This window comes from Lactuca sativa, chromosome 9, assembly GCF_002870075.4.
Source record: "Lactuca sativa cultivar Salinas chromosome 9, Lsat_Salinas_v11, whole genome shotgun sequence".
Lineage (NCBI taxonomy): Eukaryota > Viridiplantae > Streptophyta > Magnoliopsida > Asterales > Asteraceae > Lactuca > Lactuca sativa.
Window position 1 is genome coordinate 225273113 of NC_056631.2, and position 11241 is coordinate 225284353.

General features: G+C 33.9%; 1 protein-coding gene across 1 annotated transcript; it reads right to left on the reverse strand.

Annotated features, from left to right (window-relative positions):
* Positions 1–2222: 2222 nt before the first annotated feature.
* LOC111876909 (protein root UVB sensitive 6) lies at positions 2223–6170 on the reverse strand. Its single transcript, XM_023873466.3, has 13 exons — positions 5633–6170; positions 5215–5313; positions 5002–5115; positions 4837–4908; positions 4640–4750; positions 4288–4407; positions 4102–4203; positions 3915–3987; positions 3742–3825; positions 3582–3646; positions 3403–3504; positions 2715–2900; positions 2223–2580 (listed from the first exon to the last, which is right to left on the reverse strand). The coding sequence occupies exons 1-13, from the start codon at positions 5969–5971 to the stop codon at positions 2515–2517; spliced, it is 1533 nt and encodes a 510-aa protein (XP_023729234.1). The 5' UTR covers positions 5972–6170; the 3' UTR covers positions 2223–2514.
* Positions 6171–11241: the final 5071 nt, after the last annotated feature.

Below are 11241 nucleotides of genomic sequence, written 5' to 3' on the forward strand. Positions count from 1 at the left end.
TTTTTTCTTTTTTTCTTTATATATTACTCCTTTGTCTGAAAATTTGTGGTCCCTTTGCTAAATTCTATTAAAAGTTTGATGAAATATCCTATATAATCTACTTTGTAAAATCTAGGCAACATATTGGATATTCGTTAAAGCGATTTTCAAAGTTAAAGCTACTCTAACTGATTTATTTATTATAGTTTTTTTATATTTTTATGTCTTCATATTAATCATTGTAATATAATTGTTTGCTTTATAACAACGTCATTTAAATAATAAACAATATTACAAGGGGTATATTTTTCAAAATAGAACACCCTGATATGAAATAAAAAAATATAAAATGATAATAAAAATACTTTAGAAGTACAATAATGTTATAAAAAAAGTTAGAAAATAAGATATCATATTAAAATATATTTCATATTTGTAGCATTTAGCCAAAGAGCTGACCTGCATTGTAAACATTACTTTGTAAACATGTACTATTTGTATGAGTGGTTTGAGAAGACGCAACGATTAATTCTTATTTTTTAAATAAGTTTTTATTCCGTATTGTTTTCACATGTTTGTAATGATTCTTTGAAAGTATTGATCGATTTGATTTTAGTTTAGTTTATTATACTTTTCTTAAAATTTGAATATTTGATATATTTGATTAATAATTAAATATCTATCTTCATAAAACTAGATATGTATTAAATTAAAAGATGAAAGAGTAATAAATTTATGTAGCCTTCTTTACGCGTTAAAATTCCCAGACTAAAATATTTACACGATAGAGATTTTAGCAACAAATTAATGTCAGATCCATGAGCAAGTCCCACCAATAGCAGTTAATATATAATTGATACATTACATACAGTTTGAAAAAGGAAAATAATGTTATCTATGTTAAATATCTTTCTACTTTTGTCCTAAATATCTTTCTACCTAATTATATGATAACATATATCATATTAGTATACTAAAATATCATTAGATTTCATCAAATAAATATTAAATATTACAAATATCACTGTTTAACTAAGTAAGAAGATTTGTAAAACAAAAAATCAAAGGATATTTAATTTCTCGTTATCTAATATCATCTCATAAGTGACATCAAAAATAATAATAATAATAATAATAATAAAAAAGTGAAAAGTTTTGAATTAAAACCAGAAAGAAAAGAGCGATATGTCTGTTGTGTTGTTGGACCATATGACTTTTAATATTCTTGTGAATGTTGGTAAAGCATTTAATATAGGTGTTTTCATTCTCACTCTCATATTGTGAATCATATTAATCCCAACATCATGGGACCACTTGCGACCTCAAGTCAGACCTTGTCCTTATAATATATTAATATGCAATGCAAATCTTAACTTCAAACTTCATACGCTATATCATTAATTACTTGTCAACTGTTACGTCTGTCTTATAATTAATGAAGAAATAGTTCATTATGGTATAGGGAATTGAAACAAGATTGGGTTTAAGAGGAAACGAATGAATGTTGCAAAATAGGATGTCAAGTGTACCTGCTACAGTGAGTGCATCAGTACTGTCGATGATGATGACATATATATATATATATATATATAGCCACGTCTTATGAAATTGTAAACAGTACACACTTGTAACCACAACACCATTTGTATCATACATTGTATCATTGTAACTATATATATATTATATACGGGCTACTGATCACCAGCTGTAATGCATTCTACAATCTACATTATATAGTACATATACAATGTCCAAGGACACAGTACACCCTCAATCTTTTCCTTTGGTTTCGTCATTTATCTTTTTCCGTATATTTGTTTTAATCATATAAAAATAGATTCCATAAATAAAGTCTTTGATTTTTGGCATGAAAATTAAATCAACTCACTTGTGCAACTGACATGATGTACATGCATGTGCTTGTACTTTGGTTCAAAGCTGTTAAAATTCCAATCGTATGATCTAATCTAGGTAAATTAATCATGATCATATATAAGTCGTTATTTGGTAAAATCGAAATAGGAACATTATTATTTATTTATTTATTTAGAAATCTAATATTTTGGCTTTGACTAACTAAATACATGGAATATGAACCGTAGAAAACCTCTTTTGAATTGTCTAGTTTTAAATGATGTATTGAGATTTAAGAATGTATTTTTCATGTTTTAACTGATTAACAAAAATGTATTTTTTTTTTTCATGTTTTAAAATGCTTTTTGTTGAATATTACGATCGCAATCTTTATAAAACGAAAAACAATCTTATACATGATCCCTATCTTGAGAATTTTGGTTTGTTTAAAGAGAAACATCACCTTTCACACCAATACAAACTGGTTATATGAATCCTATATGGGAACTATAGATTTGTCGTTTTTCGGAGGTTAAATGTGGAAATAGTTATACCCATGATTAAAACTTTTTTTTTTAATTGCTTGCATATACAAACCGAAGGCGTGAATGATGTAAAAAGGATAAACGGTTTAAAATTTTCCCAACGGAAATCCATAAGATTACTATGTCATGTGAGTCATTATTTAACTTGTTGACATATGCGGGCCCGACCAGGATTGAGAAGGGAATCTGACATCACCCACCCCTATATTATACAAAAAAAATAAATAAATAAAAATAAAAAAAAAAAATAAATAAATAAAAAAAAATTAATAAATAGTTTTGATTGTTATTGGTGTAAACTGGGAAAAAAGATTATTAGATTTTGGTTTAACCTACCTGTTCTTTAGCTTTCGTCTTAAAAGGCCCATACAAAGCAGACACCATGCTATAAGATTCTGCCACGTGGCCTTGAAGATCTGAGGGTGTTGGCAAAAGAGTTGAATGATCACCGCTTGTATTTGTATTTTCGTTTATAATTTGGCTGTCTTTTGATGACCGGATTATGTGGAGAAGCACATGAGCCTGAAATACATAAAACATCTCAATGGAATCGGTTTTAGTCTTACAATAAAAATAAAGAGTAAATTACACTTTTGGTCCCTGAGTATAGCTGACTTTTGCAACTTTGGTCCCAATTTGTTTTTTTTTTTTTGCAATTCCGGTCCTTATTCGCGGTTTTGCAACCGGTTTTTTAGTCTCTCTTCCAAGTATAATGACTATGTTTGCCTTTTGATTCCAAAATATAACTAATTTTACAAATAACAGCCACAAATGCAAGAGAAAACTTTTAAGAGGACAAATATGAAATAATCATTTATACTTGGGGACAAAAAATGCAAATTATTCTACTATAAATTTTTGCACTTTTGGTCCAAAAACCATAGAACAAGGACCAAAAAAAGATTCGAATAAGAGCCAAAAATGCAAGACAATTTTTAAGGGTCAGATATGAAAAATGAACTATACTCAGGGACCAAAAATGTAACTTACGCCACTATAAAACAATATAGATCAAGGTACTTACATGGAAAGCTGCTTTCAAAATATCATCAGATTTTGCTTCATCTTTCAGGACTGCATATATATTCCCTTTGGCAGGATTATACGCCACTACATATCTCTCTTTCTGCAAATATATAAATAAATAAATAAACATACAAGTTCATGTGCTGTTAAAAAAAAAAAAAAAAAAAAAATGGGTACCTCAAAAACAGGCTCCACGTCATAAAATGATTTTGCATCTTGAAATGCATCCTTAAATCTTGAGCCTGAAACACAGGAATAAGAAACATTGTACAAGAAAGAAATTAAAAGATTATATGTGAAGTGAAGCACGAAAAATATATTAACAATAAATAAATACCAAGAACAATTGGTCTGTCTTTACACCATGGGAAATTAAATACTGTTTCCATCATGTTTCCTTCTTGCAAATTTGGTACACAGCCTGAATCATAAAATACTATTTACTAAATAATCAAAGAAAATAATAATTTGTCATATAGGGGAAATAAACATTTGAGAATTTAGACTGACCTGTTTTGAGAAACGATTCTACTGCCACTGTAAATCTTGCTCGATTCAGTGTATGCAGCACAACAGATTTTACCTGGTGGTATAATTAAAAAATAATAATAATAATAATTCCATAAAAATTAGTAAATGAAATCTTTTAAATGTACTTTCAAAGGGATTGAAAAGGTTAGATGTAGTGTTAGTGTACCTCTCTGTAAGAGCTATAAAGGTATCCACAAGAGAGTAGAGCAAATGTGGTGAACAATGAAGGATTTCTTTTAGCTATAATGATGCTCAATCCCGTTCCCAACTGTTTATCAGAATACATAAATAATTAAATATATATCTATACCCTAAAAATAAAAAATAAAAAGAATTATTTAAAGTGGCATACCAAATCTGCAACATTTCCCACACATTCTCCCTTGGCAGTAACATCACCTATGTTTTCACCCCTTGCAAAGGCCTTGTATATTGGAGTACGTGTTGATGTCGATGTAACAGCAGCAACATTCTACAATCAAATTTAAGATCATGATACACTTTCACAACTTATCTATTATGATATTCATCATCATGCCTGATTCATAATATGCCTGATCATGCTAAAACATATATCATATAGTATGCATGTATCAGGCACATTGTGTCTAATACATACTTGATATGTATATAATATATATATAATATATACAAGTATGTATTAGGCAGATTAAATGGAGTCAGGAAAGTGGTAAAAGTAAAACCTTTGCAACATTGGCAGCACAGGCAAGAGGAAGAAAGAGGTGAGGTGCAGCTGCAGTAGCTAATTCTACACCGGCACCCAACTCCATCAAAAGGTCACCTGATAATCGAAGCTAAAAGAATAATAATAATAACTATAATAATGAGATTTGTAATCTTTTTGAAGTTGTACAAAATTAGGTAGATAAATTCACTTCACCTGCTTCAAATCATAATCAAATTTCTTTCCTTGCCGAGAAAATAGCATTTTCCCAATTCGCCCTGAACCGTCCTATTAGAAAAAAAAAAAAAAGGATTTTATTATGTAAGAAACAGCAACCCTAAATTGGTTTTCATCAGAAACTAATTATTTCCTTTCTTTTACCTTGATAATCCAGTTGATAGCTACAGCACCAGGCATAGCTTGGCTTTTGGAGACACCAACAGAATGCAGAAGTGCTTGCGTGGTGAAGACGCCCATTGCTCCGCCAAAGAAATGCTAAATTAAAATTTCACATAATTGACAAATTGATCATCAAGAGACTTATGAGGATTTTTGTATGAAAGTGGTATTCCGTTTAATGATTTAAGGGTGTACCTTTAAAGCTCTCCATGTCATGTAGGGCACATATGAAGGGCTAACACTGTCAGGGAAGCCTTCTGGAACCACATAGGATCTTATAAACGAAATCAACTCCTGCAATTCTTATCTAAATTATTCGCATGAATATGCATATTACTCAGTATCAATGGATACTGAAACTGATACAGCAACAAAAATTTCTCACATATATGAAATGATATGTGTGTAAATTAGTACAGGAAAGATTCATATCTTTGTTGTTCTGTATACGATGTAGCATAGAATAGTCGAAAATTTTGAGTAAAAAATGAGGAATTCAAGTGATCATGAGTAACAATTAGTTAAGAGACAAAAATACAGGTGCATTGAAGATAAAAAGAAATAGGTATGTGTATCTGTGTACAGAGACTGAAAGAGAGAAGGAAAAACCGACATCTGCAGGGGCTTTACGAGATTGCAAGCTAATGGAACGAATCGAATTGGAACCCTTGTTGAATTTCTTCCCATTAGTATGTGCCAAATACTTAAACCTACGGCCGTCGACCTCCTCATAACAAATTAATCTCAAACTGGCATCAACGAATTGGTCTTCAACGAGGCCGAAGCTCGTGGCCTCTAACGACCTACTCTCCGGAGGCGCAACCACCGACGGCGGAGGTGAAGATGCTAGATTGGCGGAGATTCTGAGAGTTTCGCGGACGAGCAAATGAGCATCTTGAGAAGAGCTGGAGGCGGTGGCGGTGAGGGTTTTAGAGGGGCGTTCGAACTTCATGGTGGGAGGAATCGGAGAATGAGTTGTGTGCTTATGGAAGTGGGAGAAGTGAAGGGGGGCTTTGGAATTGACGATGGAGGAATTGGATGCATCAATTACATTTTACAGGTGGCTGACAATTAGACTTCTTTACCTTCCTACGGAGTTTCAGAGACACACTCAGATACAACCGATTTCGGTTCAAAAAAAAAAAAGATACAACCGATTTAAAAGGATCGGTGCACGCCAGTTTTTTCTTTTCCTATTTCTCTTTTGGCCTAAAAGAGTAAAAGCTAGCGATCTATTTTATTATTATTATTATTATTATTATTATTTTCTTATTAAGGGCGAATTGGACAAAAATAATTGGTAGCGGATAGTTTCTATCTGGTAGCATTTTTTTAAACGTTATGTGAAGTAGCATTTGGATTTTGAACGTTATGTAAAGTAGCATTTTTTTAAACGCTATGTGAAGTAGCATTTGGATTTTGAACGTTTTGTTTAAACTAAACGCTAAAAGTTTGTAGTGTTAAACAAAGCTTTATGTTCAAAACAGGGCGTTTTATCAAATGCTAAAAGCTCTCCAACGCTCCGTGTCAAACAAACCCTAAGTCCACTTATTTTTTAAATTACTTTTATTAAAATTTGTATTTTTGGAAATTTTCTAGTTTTCAACTTTTAATTTATTGATATGAATTAAGATAACTATAAAAGAAAAATATCCATTGTCATGTATTTATAGCGATGGAGCTAAGACTTTTAAATGGAGATAAAAAAAAATATGCTTTTAGAATAAAATAGGCTTATATTCGATCGTGGATTTTAAGTATAGTAAGCTTTATCAAAAGTTGTAAATGTTTTGGGTGCAAATCCATATGACTCACGAGATATTATTGTCTTACATATCATGTATCACATGCTAGGAATTAGTGAATGTGAAGCCTAGCAACGAGATTTTAAAGAGATTGGACTTTAGTTGTGGTTATGTATATATAATTATTGTTTTACTATGGTTTTGTATGCAATCTGTTGTACACTAATGGTGTATGGACTTAATCCATACACAAAAGCAGGCTTAATCAAATAATGCAACTTTCCAACCCATATAAGCAAACATCATTCAGGCCAAATTACTCGAACCAGATCTACCTTATCCCCACTCATCTAGAGAACAACCCCAATTAAAATATACCCTCATAATGTTAAAACAATGTCTTGGAAATCAGGAGAAAGGTTTTATTATATTAAAGGATATTACTCTTATTATCGTAAGGCTATACAACCACCCATTACAACATGAGCAACCAAGGGTTTTCCTTGCATATTTAAATACCTCGATCTCCCCCAGCAAGACAGATAACAATCACTCAGTCTTAGAAACTTTTCACTACGATATAACGCAAGAACAACATTCAATACTAACTTAGGCATCAAAGAGCATTATCGGGGTTCCCTATGGTAATGATCTTAACCTATTTTTTCCATCTATTTTACAGACATAACTTCCTATCATTAGCATTTGGAGAGACCTTACTTTCGTCCAATCAACTAATTGGGAGGCTATGTAGCATCATTGGCGTCTTCCGAAATCGACATGCAAGACAAACAACAAACCATGCTACCCACGTCGGATTCACCTTTCAGCCTGATTAACTTGATCCCATCATTCACACGATAAGCAGTGGTGTCACCAAGTACTACTCAACCCACAACGACACCCTTTAAACAAGTTACACACACTTCTTCACCGCAAAATGTAAAATTAACAAGGGATCAAACAAGCAATCAGGGGTGGAACACAAGCAATAAAAGAAGGGGGCCGAATTCATATATATATATATATATATATATATATATATATATATATATATATATATATTAAAGCTTAATAGGAATCAATAATATAAATATAGTAATATAAATTATAAAATTGAGTAAAATATTACACTTATAAAAGTTTCTACTAAAAACTAATTAAATAATAAAACATAAATGATAACATTAACTAAAAATTAGCATCTAGAGAAAAGGTATAACAAAAGAAAAAAAAGATAAAATCAATTGTTTTGGGTTGTAGGAAGCACTTTGGGAGACCTTAGTAATTTTACGATATTATAAATCCCATTATAAACAAATATAATAAACACCAAGACACACTCGTCATGGGAGGTCCTAAAGCCAAAGGTCATAGTGACTATATTCTGACATTGCGTGTTCTGTGTTCATCTAAACATAACAACAGACAAAAGAAAATAAATATAAACAGCACAAGTCTAATCCTCAAAAGCAAAAGGAATACAACCACTAATGAAGAAGAATGCATACATGTTGTTGCAATGACGGTGGGTAGGTGAAGCAACACTACAAGAAATGTGAGATAAGGAAGGGTCGTTGCTCTCCGGCTGCTAGCATCAATTCTCCGGTGGAAGGGGATCTTCTTCCTTGTCTTTCACTTAGTCTTCTTTTAACTTTTTGAAGATATTTTCTTTATTCTTTGATACGTTTATTTTTGTCAAATTTATGAGTGTAAATATCTTTTTCTAATTTCTAATTTCTAATTTCTAAAACTTCTCTCTTCTTACTTTTCTTCCAATTTTATCTCCTTAATTGTAACAAATTATTGTTTACTAGTTTATTTTTGTCAAATTTATGAGTGCAAATATCTTTTTCTAATTTCTAATTTCTACAACTTCTCTCTTCCTACTTTTTTTCCAAATATATCTCCTTTATTGTAACAGATTATTGTTTACTAGTTTATTTTTGTCAAATTTATGAGTGCAAATATCGTGAAGGGATGTTATAATTAATACATGATCATCTGTTGTTATCTTTTTGAAAATCGTGATGTAACATCCAAAAATACGACCCAAAAAAAATTTGTTTTAATAATAATAAAAATCATATATTACACGTCATATCATAAAACCATACGTCAAATATCTCAAATCATAATAAAATGTCGTGAAACAACTGTATCAAATCAGACTATGAATCAAAACAAACTCCCAGGACAAAGACTGAAGTTGTGGTGTGTGCGATGCCATCATCCCGAGCTCTTCACTTTACTTGCGGAAGTACCTGAAACCAAAACTGAAACTGTAAGCACGAAGCTTAGTGAGCTCCCCCAAACTACCACATACCATACAATACGTATGAATCACATACTGGGCCTTGCCCACTGCATCGGACCGAAGTCCGGACGGGACCTTGTCCCCTGCATCGAACCGGTGTCCGGAACTAGCTGCATCGGACCAAAGTCCGGAACTAACTGCATCGGACCAAAGTCCGGAACTAACTGATTATAGCATAGCATAAACACATATCAACTTGCATAACTCACATCATCTAGCATAAACACATATACTGCATACTGCATCAGGCTGTAGCCCGGAACACATAACACATAAATCTTGTATGAGCCACAAAGGCATCAAACACACTATCTGTTGCATCAGACCGAAGTCCGGAAACTACTGCTAGCTAATCGGGCCGGCATTGTGGCCGTAGAACCGTTCCTACTGGAAGGAAACTCACCCCATAATCTGGCTGCTGAATGAACTGCTCGGGAAACTGCCTACTGCTGCTCTGGTATCTCCCCGGCTACAATTTCCATAAGCACACTCAATCAATCACTGATAACTATACTGAGGGTAAAATGACTATTTTACCCCTGGTCAAAGTCAACCTATTGGTCAAAGTCAACATACAGTTGACCTAACTCGTTGAGTTGGGTCACCAACTCGTCGAGTCCTTACTCTCACTTTCTTGCTTCTGCCAGCTACTACTCGTCGAGTTTGGCATAGACTCGACGAGTTCCTCTTCGATACTAACACTCAGTCAATCTGCATCCGACTCGCCGAGTTGTATGAACAACTCATTGAGTCCTCCTTCAACACATGAACACTCTGGCTGTGACTCGCCGAGTTGTATGAACAACTCGTCGAGTCTACTCTTGAGGCATGAAGATTGCCTTGGACTCGCCGAGTCAGGGCATTGACTCGTCAAGTCTCTTCATGAATGAGTCCGATCTCCGACTCACTGAGTCCTCCCATAACTCACTGATTCCACTCGGCATAACACATAAAAGGGGAAGAACTTAGGGACTCGCGACCCGACTCGCCGAGTCTGAAGAACAACTCGCCGAGTCGGTTGCATGCAACACTACTCCGATGATTCTGCTCAAATCTAATGCATACAACTTATAGATCTAGGTTCATAAAGCTTAGCTACCACGTAAAGTTTCCAACTTTACATGTACAAATGCATGAAAATGGGTTTAAAGGCTAAAAAGACACTTAAAGAAATAGATCTAGGGCTTTCAAGCAAAAAGGCTCCATAAAGGTGTTAGATCCACGACTTTGGGACTGAAACATGGCTAGACCCGAAGTCCAATCACCCCAATGTGATTTCTCTACCATAAACAAGCTAAGGAATGGATAAAATGGTCTAAATATGATTCAATCAAAGGAGAATCAATCATAGCAACAGAGGGAATCCGATTTTACCTCAATAACTCTGCAATAGATGCAAGATCTTGGAGCTTCTTCTACTCCCTTGGATCTAGCTACTTCTTCTCTTCCAAAACTTCAAGATTCACACAATAAATGCTCAAAATGCTCAAGGAAAGGTTAGGGTTTGCTAAATGATGCTCTGAGGGTGAAGGGGACGAGGTTGGGGCTCATAACATGGCTTAAATAGGGTGCAAAACCCGGGGATTTAGGGTTTCATTCAGACTGATGGACTCGCTGAGTCCAGGATATGGACTCGCCGAGTCGCCAACTCAAACGTGCTCTAAATCTCGTCTCTACTTGACGAGTCGGGCTACTGACTCGTAGAGTCCCTCTTAAAACTTGAATAAATAATAATAATAATAAATAACATACCAGAATCGGGGCGTTACACGTGAGGGGCCAACTGTAGTGTTTATCTAAAAATCATGAGGGGGCAAACATTATCATAACCATTGTTTTTTGGTATTAAAAGGCAAAAAATGGGGGGGGGAGGGGCATGGCCCCTCCTGGCCCCTAAAGGGATCCGCCCCTGCAAGCAACTACATGTCGAAAAGAGAGAGACGAGGCAAGCTACCTTGGTTATTATGGAATTTGTAAGTAGTTCGAGCACAAGAGAGCAGAATGCATCCAAACAATTGTCAAAATCAATCTCCAAACACAATGAACTAGCCATACAATTCATGTCACCCCTTCTACAACAATATTTAGTCGCGGTAACCATGCTAATGCACCAAAGTGTACCATCTTACATGCCAATGCCACCACCATTACTACATGCAC